This window comes from Lithobates pipiens, unplaced genomic scaffold, assembly GCF_037356315.1.
Source record: "Lithobates pipiens isolate NorthernLeopardFrog02 unplaced genomic scaffold, aLitPip1_a1.2 Scaffold_37, whole genome shotgun sequence".
Lineage (NCBI taxonomy): Eukaryota > Metazoa > Chordata > Amphibia > Anura > Ranidae > Lithobates > Lithobates pipiens.
The window spans coordinates 2759078-2776093 of record NW_027507825.1 but is presented as its reverse complement, the minus strand read 5'-3'; the positions used below and the strand labels follow the sequence as shown (position 1 = coordinate 2776093).

General features: G+C 45.4%; 1 protein-coding gene across 1 annotated transcript in view; it reads left to right on the top strand.

Moving 5' to 3' along the window:
* The window catches only part of DYNC1H1 (dynein cytoplasmic 1 heavy chain 1), a gene marked incomplete at its 5' end in the record, with an annotated part of 100148 nt that extends 86269 nt beyond the window's left edge, over positions 1 to 13879 (top strand). The window contains 7 exon segments of the mRNA XM_077466658.1: positions 613 to 716; positions 4309 to 4520; positions 8202 to 8355; positions 9205 to 9347; positions 9587 to 9755; positions 11794 to 11921; positions 13347 to 13879. Of these exon segments, the coding sequence (XP_077322784.1) occupies positions 613 to 716; positions 4309 to 4520; positions 8202 to 8355; positions 9205 to 9347; positions 9587 to 9755; positions 11794 to 11921; positions 13347 to 13475 (1039 nt within the window).
* Positions 13880 to 17016: the final 3137 nt, after the last annotated feature.

Genomic DNA, 17016 nt, shown 5'->3' with positions numbered 1-17016 from the left:
TTCAGTGGAGAATTCATTTAAAGCCTGACAACATTGCTTGGGAGTTCTGTGCTGCAGAAGCATCATAGATGACCGACAGGAAGCGATGAGCTTAATGGATGTCTGGCGGGATTTTATTTTACTTGTAGTTTAAAGGCTTCATACAGCTTAACCAAAAATAAATAAAATAAAAATAGTAAATGTAGCAACATTGATCTCATGATTAATGTGAGTTTGCCATTTTTTTATATATTTTTTTTAACTGAGTGCATTTTGCATAGACATTGCATGAGCTTTTAAAGGTGTTTCCACCAGCTGTGCAGACCTGCAGTTATAAGACTGGAGGAAGTGCCGCAGGGCTACGGAGGGAGAGGTTTGTCCTGGCACTCTGGACAGTCTGCGGTGGCAGACGGGACGTGTTTAATGTGAACCATCCCAAACCTGAATGACAAGTGTCTGTGCGGGCGGAATGGTGTGTTACAAGCCTTGTACATCCTAAATGTAAATCGAAATGTCTAAAACATGGAATTTTATAGGTAAAATATCGGGGGATGTGTATTGGAGACGTACTGAATGTGTTATTTTCTTTTCTTTAACATATAATGTGCGTTTTTTTTTTTTTTTTTCTTTTAGACGTGACGAGTTTGTGCAGTGGGTTGAATTGCTGCCCGACACGCAGACCCCATCCTGGCTAGGATTACCAAACAACGCAGAGAGGGTCCTCCTCACCACTCAGGGTAAAGTACCGTGCGCACACACACACACACACACACACACACACACACACACACACGTACATGACCGGGTCTTCCCTGTGTCCAGCCAACATCTCAACATCTCCACGATTGTGTCTTCTAATTGTTCTACTATACGCGCCTAAAGCCAGCCATACGTGGATCAAATTTTGCCCAGTTCAGCAGGGACCGGATGAGGTTTGATCCATGCAGGGACAGAAGGGTTGTACAGAAGTCGATTGGTAGACTGGACAACCCTTCTGTCCCTGCATGGATCAAACCTCATCCGTCAATCCCATCCTCTGTCAGATTTTCACCTGCTCAATCGGCAATAATAGTATAGCCTGCTTTGCGTATTCTGACGGAAGTCTCCCTGCTGCCAGGATACCTGACGGCGGCATTGGGAAGCGTCCCTGTTGCCAGGATACCGGGAGGGAGGGTGTGTCCTTGCTCTCGGAATACTTTTAGCTCAGCGAGGAGGTTTCCACCATCCATCTAGTTTGAGGATGAGTGAATAGTCCAGGGTTGTGTTTTTTTTGTTTTAAATCTATGGGCTGCTTAAAGTGGAGGGCCATCCTGAAAAAAAAAAAAAAAATCTAAAAAAAAAAAAAAAAGATAAAAAAAATTTTTTTTTACTTACCAGAAATGCCTGTTGCTAGGCACATAATCCTATTCTACCTCTTCCTCCTCCGCGGAGATCTTTCTTTTCGCCTCGTCGCGTTCCATTAACAAAGCGCTGCGCGACTCGCACATGCGCAGTAGGAAACGGGCAGTGAAGCCGCAAGGCTCCACTGCCTGTTTCCCTTAGAAAGAATGGCGGAGCCGAGGGATGGGTCGGCCTCAGGCGGCCGACATCGTGGGCGCCCTGGACAAGTAAGTTGGCTTATTAAGTCAGCAGCTGCAGTGTTTGCAGCTGCTGACTTTTTTAATTTTATTTTTTTTTTTTTTAACGGCCCTCCTCTTTAACCCACCTTCCATGTGGTGTGTTTTTTTATTTTATTTATTTTTTTCAGCTTTCCTTTCATCCATCCTGTTGCGGGTTTACTAATGTCTTGTTGCGTGCTTCTTAGATTCTTCTGTAGCTCCCGTGTGTCTCATGATTGCGCCGCTGTAATGTGTGGTTGAAGCGGTGACCACTTTCCGTCTCCTCTGGACCACACATTAGCGGTGGTGTCACCTCTGTTCTCATCCTTCAACAGTCTTGTATTTTCCTGGCATTTCTCTGACTCCTCTGCTGGTCCTCTAACTCCTCCTCCTTCTCTTTCCCTACTGCGAGAACATAATCCTTTGTCATGTGATTTTTGTTTGTCTTTCTGTTTTTGCTGTCGCCCATCATTTTTGGTAGACCTGCAGAATCCCCTTCTCTAAAATGCCGTACGTGGAAGTAGAAAACAACCGCAGCCACCGCAATCTTAGAGTTTATACCGGTGGCCCCCATGGCCTCAGAGTCCGATGGTGACAGACCTCCATCTGAGGGTCCTCGGCTTGTGCTCCCCCTCGGATCCTTGTATTGTTTTACTAATGGAACATCTACACTACTGGTCTGAGGAACTAAATGCTGTCATTCCTTATAGCCCAATAAAGATCATATTGATGAGAATATTACATTTGGGCCTTTGTGGGAATCTGAACATGTAGTCTCAATAGTGTAAAGAATTGGAGCACTTATGTACTGGCTCACGATTCTGTTTTGACAGCTAGAGAGGGGAAATCCCCCCCGCCCCCCCGCTAGCTGTCACAATCTGAAAAAAATCTGCAGGTCATGCGGAGCTCCGCCATACGACTGCGTCATCCATTCACCATGTCCTCTAAAGGCGAGAACTACAAGGTCCAGCAGCCTTTGTGGCCGCCTGCTTGTAGTACTGTGCTGTTGAGCGTTTCTGTATCTGTCTGCCTGAACCTCCAATACAGACAGTTACACTGACAGGAAGATAAAATAACTACCACAGACAGTCTGTAGGACCATGGCATTACACCCACTGTCTGCTGATTGTGGATGGAATGCTTTACAGGTCCCTAACAAAATAAAATGCGTTTTTTTTTTCCCTGCAAATGTGCATTTATTTTATTTTTTGTAAGGGTGATCTTTTAATATTGAGGCCCTATAGAGGATTTATACACCATATGGCCAAATGAATACCAACACCTTACATCACACCTATTCCAAAGGCAAATTGTTTGCGAAAAAAGCCTACGCGTTTCGGGGCTGTACTTCACCTTCATCAGGGCTTGCGGGAATACGGATTGTAGATGTGAAGATCACAGAATAATGGTGTATTGACGTGAGTTGGCATAGAATGTGCCCTTAGCTTTTAAGTACAGCCAATGGAAATATGTAGGATTCTGTAAACGATCTGCCTTTGGAATATTGCGGTTCTGTAGTAGTATTTTAATATTCAGGATTTATATTCAGGATTTATATTCTAATATTCAGGATTTATATTCTAATATTCAGGATTTATATTCTAATATTCAGGATTTATATTTTTATATTCAGGATTTATATTTTTATATTCAGGATTTATATTAAGGATTTATATTCAGGGTTTATATTTTAATATTCAGGGTTTATATTTGAATATTCAGGGTTTATATTCAGGATTTATATTTTAATATTCAAGATTTATATTGTGTAGTACCAACAGTTTAGTGCGCCATGCTTTACAAAATAAACGCCGACATTAGTTACAATCTTCATACCATTAGAGAATACAGATTAATAATCAATAAAACTCCAGGGATTCCGGTTCCTTTAACCCACTTTAAAGGAGAAGTTCACTTTTTAGAAAAAAAATAATTTATGCAAATTTTTTTTTTGCAGGTAAAAAGATTTTGCATTCTTCTTTTTTTTTTTTTTTTTTGAGCCTGTAAAGCATTGCACCAGCGTTCAGCGGGTTGCCTTCAGATCTGCCCGTGTATGTGTGCCCGTCCAGATACACAATGAACTACCGGAACCCTCCTCAGCCCCATGGTGGTTCATTGAGAACTCCAAGCCGACAGCCACAAAGGACGTTGGAGCTTGTAGTTCATTTACAGAATAAATGGCACGGCTGTGTGTGGGCGGAGCCCTGCGCGGGCGCGCTGAATTCAAGGCGTGACAGCCAGTATGGGGAACTTCTCCCCGTACTTCTGCCACAGAGAAAGGGGGGGAATCGGGCCACGGCTGCAGCATTGGGAACACCCCCCAAGGTTCCAATGGTGAATTTAACCTTCTGTCAGATACTTGAAGGATTTCTCTAACTTCCTGTCTGAGTGTTTGAGGTCATCAGTACAGGAAGTGAGGGCGACTATCCCCAGTGTGGAAACAGAACAGTAAAAAAACAGAGGTCCTAACCCCTTACCCTGCCGTATCAGAACAAAGTTTTGGCTGGGATTATGCATTTGAAGAATACTGAGGATTATAGATTACACCCTTCAGAAAGCGAACCGGTTGATTGCCCCCCCCCCAGACACATTTGGATGTAACGTCCTCGGGCCTCGTTCTTTCTGTTTTGCTTTTATTTGTTTTTTTTCTTTATTTTTTCCAGATTCAGTTTTTAGTTTTTGCTTTACTTTGGCCGGCATGTTTTTGTTTTTCTCCCCTTCTGTGGTTCAGGCATTGATATGATCAGTAAAATGCTGAAAATGCAAATGCTGGAGGATGAGGATGACTTGGCGTATGCGGAGACGGAAAAGAAGCAGAGGAAGGACTCCACGTCTGACGGGCGCCCGGCCTGGATGAGGACCTTGCACTCCACCGCCTGCAACTGGCTCCACGTCATTCCGCAGTCCCTCAACCACCTCAAACGTACCGTGGAGAACATAAAGGTTGGTTGACAAAAAAAAAGTGTTGTGCCCTTCAGAGGAAGTCCATGGTGGTGCTGCCAGGTGTGAGAAGCCTCGGGTGGAAGTTGCTGATATCACACTTCCAGGTGTTTTTTTTTTTTTTGTACCATTGCTGTCCTGGGACCCGGTAAGCTGCTCTGTGACTGAAAAATGTCAATTTCCATCTGAGGGTCCTGGAGCTGATGGTGGTGGTATGGTGACAGGTCCGCCTTGCACAAGTCTCCAACTTATTTTATTTATTTTTTGGCAAGTACACCGGTCAGGAAAGTAAGTCCTGGCTGCACCTGGGTCTTCCTCTCCGATATTCTGCACCACCCGAGTCTTTTTATTCTTTATAATTTTTAAAGCGGAGTTCCACCCAAAAATGGAACTTCCGCTTTAAGGGAAGGTGACCCCCTGACATGCCACGTTTGGTATGCAATTTTATTTTTGGGGGGGGGCGGAGGCTAATACTTTTTTTTTTTTTTTTTTTTCGAGGGTCTCAGCTCCCACTTCCTCTTGGCATACCGTGGCACCGGAAGGGAGATCACCTCATCCCCTCCCTCTCGGCAATCATCTCTGGGACATGCCACGGGTCCCAGATGATTGCCCGGTCGTGCTGTGCGGCTTGAGCATGCGCTTTGCATGCCCGGCTGTGAAGCCACAGCTGGGTGCCCACAGTGACTGCCAGCGCCGCAGAGAGGAGGGGGAGATGAGCGGTGCTTTGTTCCCCCGCATCGCTGGACCCTGGGACAGGTAAGTGTCCGATTTTATTAAGTCAGCAGCTGCAGTATTTGTAGCTGCTGACGTTAAATTTTTTTATTTTTATTTTTTTTTTTATTTTTTTTTTTTTTAGGTCATTTGTTGTGATCGGATTTTGTAAAATCGTAAACCCAAAAATAAAGAAAATCTGAAAGAATAACTATTCTAGGCATTGGAATTTCCTTTCAAATGTGGCTGTTCGTGAACATAACGAATGCAAATTTATCTGAAGTTGCAAATCATCCGAAATAATGAATGCCGCATCTAAACGAATGGAACGTAACAAATTAATAAAAACAACAATAATAACGTTTATTATTAATTTGTTCTGTTCCATTTGTTTAGATATGGCATTCGTTATTTCAGATAATTTGTAACTTTGTATTTGTTACGTTCACTAACAGCCAAATTTGAAAGGAAATTCCAATGCCTGTAATAGTTTATTCTTTCAAGTTTTCGGATTTTCTTTATTTTCGGGCTTACGAATTTACAAATTCTGATTAAAAGGAATGGAACAAAAGGATTTTTCGGCAGTGCTCATGTCTACTCTGCACTGTAATGAACTCGGAAAATAATTTTACATTGTGTACACCAATCCCATTTATTTATTTTTTCCATTCTTTGCCTGTCCCACCATGGAGTCCTACTTCTTCTCCCGTAACAAGAATAGTCTTGGTGGGTCAAGCTGGAATCCTGGTGTCTGGCAAGCTGTGGATAGACTTTTAAACTGATTAGGCTTGGTAGTCACTAGTGCATCGTGGGAAGGCGAGGCCTTGACTTTTATTCTTGTAGTTTGTGTTTTTTTTGCAAATCTGAATGCCCAGAACTCTTGGGGTTCTGGAAACGGGTGCCGGCAGATACCGGTATATTTTATAGGGAAAGGGTTCTGCTCAGCTCTTTGGTGTCTCTACTGCACAATAAAATCTATATGTAGTTAGAGGAAGTAAACCCTGATGGGTTTACTTCCTCTTTCATTCCCTGCAAAGGCAAAGCATAATGGACTACTATGCATCGCATCCTAGCCCATTATGTGTCACTTACCTGACACAGGAGCCAGCGATGTCACCGCTGTCCCCTGTAGTCCGGTGCATCCATCTTTTCGGTGGGGTCTCGCAGCTCCGCCGCTGTCATTCGGCGGAGCTTCGATGACGTCACTCCCGCGCATGCGCACGGGAGCCGACGCGCGCGGCAGCTCCGTTGTTGGAAATGCCGCGCTCAGTGCGCCTGCGCGCCGCTGTCTACGGCGCATGCACCCTAGACAGCGGTGCCTGTCTTCAGGCAAATATCTCCTAAACCGTATAGGTTTAGGAGATATTTCTTGGACCTACAGGTAAGCCTTAATCTAGGCTTACCTGTAGGTCAAAGTGGTTTGTAAGGGTTTACAACCACTTTAAGTGGTCAACTCCAGAATTTAAACATATATTGTGTTACAGCACCAAGTCCCCATAAAAGGTATAGAAAATACAGTGTTTCGGGGGTTGGGACTTCATAGGTGCTTTTAGTACAAGGACATACCAAAGTGAATAAAATCGCAATTTATTAAAGTTACAAGGGTACATAAAAACAATACATGAACGGCTTTATGGTTATTCAAGGCGTGTTATTGTAGCTCCTATAGCTGTTCCCACGTCTTAATCCTACATGTTTCGCTGTATGGCTTCCTCAGGGACAAATGAGGTTTTGTGGCTACTATATGAATGAACAGAAATTGAATTGCAAACAATATATGTAATGTTATATCAATAAATACCAACACTATACAGAACTTTTACAATAAATGTAATACATGAATGCTTCAGGTCCATTCTCTGAGGCTCCATTCCTCAACTCCAGTCCTCAAGGCACCCCAACGGGTCATGTTTTCAGGCTTTCCATTATTTTGCACAGGTGATTGGACCAGTTACACTGCTTTAGTAATTACCACAGCTGTTTCATCTGAGAGAAATCCTGAAAACATGACCTGTTGGGGCGCCTTAAGGACTGGAGTTGAGAAACACTGCTCTGACTCCCTTCTTGGGGACTCCCTTCTCGGGGACTCCCTTGCCATTGGATAAGATGTAATCAATTTATTGTATAATTTGTGTAGTGTTGTTTACTGATATTTCATTACATATATTGTTTGTAATTCGCTTTCTGTTCTTTCATATAGTAGCCACAAAACCATGTTTGTCCCTGAGGAAGACATACAACGAAACATGTAGGATTGCTTCCTCAGGGACAAACATGGTTTTGTGGCTACTATATGAAAAAACAGAAAGCGAATTGCAAACAATATATGTAATGAAATATCAGTAAATACCAACACTATACAGAACTTCTACAATAAATTGAATACATCCTATCCAATGGCAAGAGTTCCCTAAATGGAGTCATAGGGAACTCTTGCCAATGGATAAGAGGCATTCATGTACTAAATGTATAAGTTATGTATAATGTTGGTATTTATTGATATAACATTACATATATTGTTTGCAATTCACTTTTTCTTCTTTCATAAAGTAGCTACAAAACCACGTTTTGTCCCTGAGGAAGCCATACGGCGAAACATGTAGGATTAACTATAGGGGCTACAAACACGTCTTGAATGACCATAAAGCTGTTCATGTCTTGTATAATAATGTTTTTGTGTACCCTTGTAACTTTAATAAATAGTTTTTTTTTTATTCACTTTGGTATGTCCTTGTTCTAATTGCACCTATAAAATCCCATCCCCTGCAACTCTGTATTTTCTTTGTTGCAGAATAAAACTTTCTAATCTGAGGATCTACGAACAGAAGATGAACCCTGAAAATGTTCCTATGACCAGATATAAAGGCCATCAGATAGTTTTATGATTATTGTACACGTCGGATCTTCTCAGAAGTCCTGTGATGATGATGTTGTGATTTTTACTTGAAATGTTGACTTTTATTCTCCTTTCAGGATCCTCTGTTCAGGTTCTTTGAACGAGAAGTGAAGATGGGCGCCAAGTTACTGCAGGATGTGCGCCAGGATCTCACCGACGTTGTTCAGGTCTGTGAAGGAAAGAAGAAGCAGACGAACTACCTGCGCACCCTGATCAATGACCTGGTGAAAGGTAAGTGGCCAGAACAGACTCTGGTTTTACACAGTGAGGTCTTACTTCATCTTCTGGGGTCCCACTTGGACAGAGAGGTCTGACCTCATCTTCTGGGGTCCCCCTTGGACAGAGAGGTCTTGCCTCATCTTCTGGGGTCCCCCTTGGACAGAGGTCTTGCCTCATCTTCTGGGGTCCCCCTTGCACAGAGAGGTCTTGCCTCATCTTCTGGGGTCCCCCCTTGGACAGAGAGGTCTTGCCTCATCTTCTGGGGTCCCCCCTTGGACAGAGAGGTCTTGCCTCATCTTCTGGGGTCCCCCCTTGGACAGAGGTCTTGCCTCATCTTCTGGGGTCCCCCCTTGGACAGAGAGGTCTTGCCTCATCTTCTGGGGTCCCCCCTTGGACAGAGAGGTCTTGCCTCATCTTCTGGGGTCCCCCCTTGGACAGAGAGGTCTTGCCTCATCTTCTGGGGTCCCCCTTGGACAGAGAGGTCTGGCCTCATCTTCTGGGGTCCCCCTTGGACAGAGAGGTCTGACCTCATCTTCTGGGGTCCCCCTTGGACAGAGAGGTCTGACCTCATCTTCTGGTGTCCCCCTTGGACAGAGAGGTCTTGCCTCCTCTTATGGCCCCCCCCCCTGCTCTCTTCTGTGAATGCCCCCTTTGCCAGCTGGCTGCTAGAGAGGCATTCGTCTCCTGAGCAGAGCTGTGTACGTCAATAGACCCACATAGCATCTCAGCCTGATTCTCTACAAGCCAGCCTGTTAGAAATTTTTCTCTCAATCGGCACTGCTGGTTAGAGCCCCATCAGAGGAAGGTTCCCGAAGCATACGGAAACATTTAAAATGTATTTGTCTTTCTTTTTTCCTGCAGGCATCTTGCCTCGAAGTTGGTCTCGTTTTACCGTCCCGGTTGGGCTGACGGTCATTCAGTGGGTGGCGGATTTCAGTGACCGCATTAAACAGCTTCAGAACATTTCTCAGGCAGCTGCTGCCAGCGGAGCCAAGGAATTGAAGGCAAGTCAAGGGTCCCCCTGTATATCGATCTACTTGTAGAGGATTGTAAATCTCATCGCATTCAATGTCCTCGCCAACAAGCTGTTCAATGGACGGACTTGACATAACTCTGTGGTATCTCTCCGGTGATGCCGCTGATTCCTGTTTACAAATGTCTGCTGTGACTGCTTTTGTAATGTTTCACGCTTTGGATTTAGTTCTACTTTGATTTCAGCTGCTGGTCTATTTTCTGTCCACAGAACCTCCACGTGTGGCTGGGGGGTCTGTTTGTCCCTGAAGCCTACATCACCGCCACCAGGCAATACGTGGCCCAGGCCAACAGCTGGTCCCTGGAAGAGCTCTGCCTGGAAGTCAGCGTGACCACTACCCAGAATGCCGTGATGGATGCTTACAGCTTCGGAGTGACAGGTATGTCCAACTTACATGAGAGAGATTGCACAGGCATGCGTCACCTAATATTGTACTCCAGAAAGTGGGGGCAAAAGGCTTGTCTGAGGCTTCAGCAGACTTTCCATGGCAGGTCTTGCAGGTGAGACAAAGGGGGGGGAAGTCCAGCTTGAATGGAGGTCTATAGACTAGAAAGTTTGGAGACCCCCGATCTAAACAAAGGGCCAGTTTACTGTGCTTCGGACTTGGGGGGGGCGCACAACACTAAGAAGGGTCTCAAAGTCGGTGGGTAAAAAAAGCCATCATTGGTGTCAATGGAAAGAATTGTGCCTCATCATTGGTGTCAGTGGAGGGAATAGTGTCCCATAATTGGTGTCAGTGGGAGGAATAGTGCCCCATCATTGGTGTCAGTGGGAGGAATAGTGCCCCATCAGTGTCAGTGGGAGGAATAGTGCCCCATCATTGGTGTCAGTGGGAGGAATAGTGCCCCATCATTGGTGTCAGTGGGAGGAATAGTGCCCCATCATTGGTGTCAGTGGGAGGAATAGTGCCCCATCATTGGTGTCAGTGGGAGGAATAGTGCCCCATCATTGGTGTCAGTGGGAGGAATAGTGCCCCATCATTGGTGTCAGTGGGGGGGGGGAATGGTGCCCCATCATTGGTGTCAGTGGGGGGGGGAATGGTGCCCCATCATTGGTGTCAGTGGGGGGGGGGAATGGTGCCCCATCATTGGTGTCAGTGGGGGGGAATGGTGCCCCATCATTGGTGTCAGTGGGGGGGGGGGGAATGGTGCCCCATCATTGGTGTCAGTGGGGAGAAATGGTGCCCCATCATTGGTGTCAGTGGGGAGAAATGGTGCCCCATCATTGGTGTCAGTGGGGGGGGGGGAAATGGTGCCCCATCATTGGTGTCAGTGGGGGGGAATGGTGCCCTGTCAGTGGGGAGGAATAGTGCCCCATCATTGGTGTCGGTGAGGAGAAATGGTGCCCCAAGGGCCAGATAAAAACAAAGGGCCGCAGTTTGGAGACCTCCGGACTAGACTAAGGAAGTGGTCTGTCTCCAGAGGGAGAAGACTATGTAGTCTGTTTTTTTTGGCTTCTGCTGAGAAGATGGGTAAAATCTTACCACCAGTGGCATTCTTATCATATTATCAAGACTTGGCCCAAAATGTAACCCCAAAGTTTCTGCAGTAAAGTGCTGTAGCCAAAGTGCCCCCTATGCCAGGGATATGCAATTAGCGGACCTCCAGCTGTTGCAGAACTAAAAGTCCCATGAGGCATAGCGAGACCCTGACAGCCACAAACATGACACCGGGCAGAGGCATGATGGGAGTTGTAGTTTTGCAACAGCTGGAGGTCCGCTAATTGCATATCCCTGCCCTATGCTATTTTCCTGCCATGTGACATGAGTGATGAGATGGAAGGCTTCCAGCACACGGTCAGAATTGATATTCTGTATTCGGGTTCAACTGCAGTAGCAGTTGGGGTGTGTTTTTTTTTTTTTTTTTTTTTGGGGGGGGGGGTTACCTCCCCGTTTTTTAAGTATTTTGATTGGTCAGAATTGACAAACCAAAGTCACATCCGGGGAAACTATAGAAAGTTTTGCACCAATTATCATTTTGGGCCTTTAACAAGGTGCTCACCATCCCAGTAGGACAGGGATATGCAATTAGCGGACCTCCAGCTGTTGCAGAACTACAAGTTGTAGGAGGTTCCGCTAATTACGTTCTGCTGCAGGGATGTGCAAAGTGTGACCGCGGCCTTATCCACTGTGAGAATAGACCCCTTCTGTACAAAACCCACATAAAACGGATACAAGGGATAGTAATGGGGGAGCGGGGGGGGGGGGTTGTGTCTGCCTGTCTGAGATTCGGGGACAGGCAGAGATCCCTCCCCTCCCCCATTATCTGCTTGGTTACCATGGTACTCGCCCCTTCTACCAGTTTATTCTGACATTATAATGGTGCAGGGAGTTTAGTTCCTCCGTTTTTTGTTTTTTTGTGGCATGGTTAAGACCAATGGATGGCTTTGCTCATTTCTCATATCCAATCACATTTTAGGTCTCAAACTTCAAGGAGCAACCTGTACCAACAACAAGCTGTCCCTTTCCAATGCCATCTCTACAGCGCTGGCTCTTACACAACTGCGCTGGTCCAGACAGACCAACGCTGAGAAGAAGGCCAATGTGGTGAGTAGACCTCCGACATGGAGACGGGTAAAGCCAATAGACTTCCTTTCTTCTTCCTTTCTTCTTCCTTCCTTCTTCCTTCCTTTCTCCTTCTTTTTCTTTCTTTCTTTCTTCCTTTCTTCCTTTCTTTCTTTCTTTCTTTCTTTCTTTCTTTCTTTCTTTCTTTCTTTCTTTCTTTCTTTCTTTCTTTCTTCCTTTCTTTCTTCTTCTTCCTTCCTTTCTTTCTTCTTCTTCCTTCCTTTCTTTCTTCTTCTTCCTTCCTTTCTTTCTTCTTCTTCCTTCCTTTCTTTCTTCTTCTTCCTTCCTTTCTTTCTTCTTTCTTTCTTTCTTTCTTTCTTCTTTTTCCTTTCTTTCTTTCTTCTTCTTTTTCCTTTCTTTTTCTTCTTCTTTTTTTTCCTTTCTTTTTCTTCTTCTTTTTCCTTTCTTTCTTTCTTCTTCTTTTTCCTTTCTTTCTTTCTTTCTTTCTTCTTCTTTTTCCTTTCTTCTTCTTTTTTCCTTTCTTCTTCTTTTTCCTTTCTTTCTTTCTTCTTCTTTTTCCTTTCTTTCTTTCTTCTTCTTTTTCCTTTCTTTCTTTCTTTCTTTCTTTCTTTCTTTCTTTCTTTCTTTCTTTCTTTCTTCTTCTTTTTCCTTTCTTTCTTTCTTTCTTCTTCTTTTTCCTTTCTTTCTTTCTTTCTTCTTCTTTTTCCTTTCTTTCTTTCTTTCTTTCTTCTTCTTTTTCCTTTCTTTCTTTCTTCTTCTTTTTCCTTTCTTTCTTTCTTTCTTCTTCTTTTTCCTTTCTTTCTTTCTTCTTCTTTTTCCTTTCTTTCTTTCTTTCTTTCTTTCTTTCTTTCTTTCTTCTTCTTTTTTTTCTTTCTTTCTTTCTTTCTTCTTCTTTTTCCTTTCTTTCTTTCTTTCTTCTTCTTTTTCCTTTCTTTCTTTCTTTCTTCTTCTTTTTCCTTTCTTTCTTTCTTTCTTCTTCTTTTTCCTTTCTTTCTTCCTTCCTCCTTCCTTCTTCTTCTTTCCTGTAGATTAAGGGGGGCTTTCACACTAGTAGACGGGTCGGGGTTTTCAGGTGGACCCAATTAGACCCTCCATCCTTCTTTATGGATATGTGTTCATTTACACCCCCCAACATCCTAGTGACCTAGTTGGTAAAAACACAGATTTGGGGGGGGGGGGGGGTCCATTCCCATCCATCGATCGGATGGCAGTCCGGTGTACACAGACGAGGCTGTCCATTTACATTGGGCCGCCCATAGAGGAGAGTCGGCTGTCTGCTCTGCATTAAATGGAGATGGACCAACCATCCATGGGATCAGTGGACAGATTCCCTGCTGAGCGGGCCGACGCCAACAGAACCGCCCCCCAATTCCCCCCGTGTGTGGAAGGGGCAATCGGCACATTCAGATCTTCAGCTCACAACCTTCTCTCTTCTCTTCTTTTTAGGTCACTCTTCCGGTTTATCTGAACTTCAATCGGGCCGATTTGATCTTCACGGTTGACTTTGAAATCGCCACGAAGGAAGACCCTCACAGCTTCTATGAGCGTGGCGTGGCCATCCTGAGCACAGAGTAGATGGCGGCCCTCGTGTCTCCGTTTCCTCGGATTTTATGTTTTTCATACAAGAAAGAGAAGAAAGTTTGTTTTTTTATGTCAGGTGGGGGAAGGGATGTGAGAAGCGGAAGGAATAAGATGAAGTGTTTATAGAGAGAGTCGGGGGAGGTGAGTCGTTATACGGAGGAAGGATTCGGTAGGTTCACATTGGGACGGTGAAAAGGATGCAGTTTGTGGTTTAGAACGAATCGTTTTTTTCGGTGAAAGGCGACATCTGACACATCGTCTTATCTGTGTATGGAGCCATTGATGTCATGTACACTGCGCTGCAAAAATAAGTCAAGTCTACAAAAAGTCTGCCGCTTTAAATGTTTTTGTAGTAATCTGTGATGTCCATTTTATCCTAATAAATATTCAGTACGTTATTTTGTGTGGCTCGTTTCTTATGTATGTACAGCTGATGGTAACTAACAAAACACAACATACTTTATATAACAAAGTGTAATCACAGTGGGGGGGGCACTCGGCGGGCTCTTCACAGTGGGGGGGCACTCGGCGGGCTCTTCACAGTGAGGGGGGCACTCGGCGGGCTCTTCACAGTGAGGGGGGCACTCGGCGGGCTCTTCACAGTGAGGGGGGCACTCGGCGGGCTCTTCACAGTGAGGGGGGCACTCGGCGGGCTCTTCACAGTGAGGGGGGCACTCGGCGGGCTCTTCACAGTGAGGGGGGCACTCGGCGGGCTCTTCACAGTGAGGGGGGGCACTCGGCGGGCTCTTCACAGTGGGGGGGGCACTCGGCGGGCTCTTCACAGTGAGGGGGGCACTCGGCGGGCTCTTCACAGTGAGGGGGGGGGCACTCGGCGGGCTCTTCACAGTGAGGGGGGGGGCACTCGGCGGGCTCTTCACAGTGAGGGGGGGGCACTCGGCGGGCTCTTCACAGTGGGGGGGGGGCACTCGGCGGGCTCTTCACAGTGGGGGGGGGGCACTCGGCGGGCTCTTCCCAGTGGAGGGGGGGGCACTCGGCGGGCTCTTCACAGTTGGGGTTGAAAATTGGCGGGCTCTACCTAACGAAGTTCTAGATCGGCCTATTTCAACCTTTTAACCCTGGAGGAACCCCAAAAAAAATTTCAGGTCTCGAAGAACCCTTACTAAAACCAATTTATCGGGGGTCAATGGGAACAATGCCCCTTAAGAACATCTCTCCCTTAAAGTGATTCTCAGATTGCCACTCTTAAAGACGGCTAAAAAGATATTTGGTGTGATGCTGAACCTTAAACTCTGTAGGCACCATCAAAAAGGGGGTTCATCAGCCACAGCTCCAGGGACCCCTACCAACCTCTGGAGAAACCCTGGTGGAGAATGGCTGTTCTAGATGAAGCATTCATAATGGGCACATCAAGTACTCTCCATTTTGGACGGCTCTGTTCATTACTGTCATCTGATGACTACTATGGTTCATTGGCAAAATAGAACGCTGGATAGCCGCACTCCAAAAATGTTCACCTTTTTTATTAAAAAATTGAATAGCAAAGTATCATGGGTCAATACAGACTAACTGCACTGCCACTGGTGCGTTTCATACCAGATATGACTAAGCCCCATATCTGGTGTGAAACGTGTCAGCAGCAGTGATGCTTTGATATTCAATTGTTAAATAAAGGTGAACTTTTTTTTTTTTTTTTGGAGTGCGGCTATCCAGCGTTCTATTTTTCCCACTATATCTGTTGCAAACAGAGCCAGCACCCTGTAATTGGGGAGACGGCTGTTCAGGAGAAGTGATTTACTCTGGAGCGGTGAACTCCCATCCTTTGGTTAATTACAGGCACTAACACTATGGGAATGGTTTTAATAATAATAATAATAAGACATTGACATGCTGCACTTGGCTTGCGCCCTCTTGTATTTTGTTTAACCTAAATCATATCCCTGGCTTCTTGGAAACTTGAGTGTAGAGACTTCACCCCTCCGGTTCCTACCTTACCATGTTGTCTCACTCGAGCAGAAAGGACGGTGCTGCCTTGAATTCAATGTTTTAGTTTTTTTGTGATCCTTCAACAAATAAGCATGTTTGTGTGTCACCACCGAGTGTAGTGTGAGTACACCAACCGTATTCTGTGCCATGTCCTACCGGGTTTCCCTGACAATAAGACCGGGTCTTCTATTAATGTCGGCTACAAAAAACACACTAGGGCTTATTTTCAAGGAATGCCTTATCTATAACCCCCCCCACCCCCACCCGTCTTTCCAGAGTCATTATGACAACTTTAATTACAAAAATAAACCTTAGTTAACCACTTCAGGACCGAGCCTCTTTTCTACACTTGTTAATTACAAGTTAAAATCAGTTTCTTTTTTTTTTTTTTTTTCTAGAAAATAACTTGGAATCCCCAAACATTATATCACCCAGTTGGCGGGGGGGGGGGGGGGGCTGTGCTCATAATCAGCACATTGATTATCGCCACAGCCCCATCAGAGGTAATTAAAAGCTGCCAATCAGTGCCCCATCATAACCCCCTGCCAGTGCCCAATAAAGTGCCAATTAGAGCCCACAACAGTGCCAATTAGTGCCCATCAGTAACTAATCAGTACCTGCCCATCAGTACCACCTGTCAGTGCCCATTACAGCCACCCATCAGTGCTGCATATCAGTGCCCATCAATTCTGCATGTCACTGCCAACTTATCAGTGAGTGTGGGGGCTAAGGAGAACTTGTGTTACAAATAGTAATTGTTGCCATAGGAGACAGCAGTCCTACCTATACAGGAGTGATGTCCGGTTCGAGGCCTTCACCTGTATAGCTGTCCACCTATAGAAGTCTCGGAGTCTGATAGTCATCTTTGCTTCTACCTAAGGGTGTCCTAGTCCTAACCCTCTCCCCCACAGTTCTGTTTAACAGACAATAAATCTCTTTGCATTCAGTGTCTGGTGCCCACCTGTTCATTATTATTATACACGATTTATATAGCGCCAACAGTTTACGCAGTACTTTACAATGTATAGGGGGGACAACACAATTACAGTACAGTTCAAAACAAAAGGTACAGGAGGGTCCGGCTCGTAGAGCTTACATTCTAGGGAGGGGGTGGGGGTACAAAAGGTAGTAGCTGCAGAAAATGATTTGATGGGGCGGGGGGGGGGCTTGGGGACAGTTTGGTGGGGGATAGGTTTCCCCGAATAAATTTGTTTTTCAGGGATCTCCTAAAGGTGGACAGGATAGGGGCTGATCAGATATACCGGGGCAGGGAGTTCCAGAGGATGGTAGAGGCTCTGGAGAAGACCTGAAGGGGACCATGGGAGGAGGTAACAAGGTTCATCTTACATTACACCCACCATGCCCGCTAACCCACTTTACATTGAATGATGTCGGCTCTCCCTAACTCTGGAGGTCACCGTTGGCCCTAAGGAGGCCCGGGACCTTGCCACATACAGTACATAGCAAGAGATTCCTGTACACCATAAGCCAACCCTATGTGGCCACCAATCCCTGATTGAGGACTGCTGAGCCATGGCTTTGGCAGCCCACCTGATTGAAGAAGTCGTCCTATCTTCAGTTCAGCACCCTG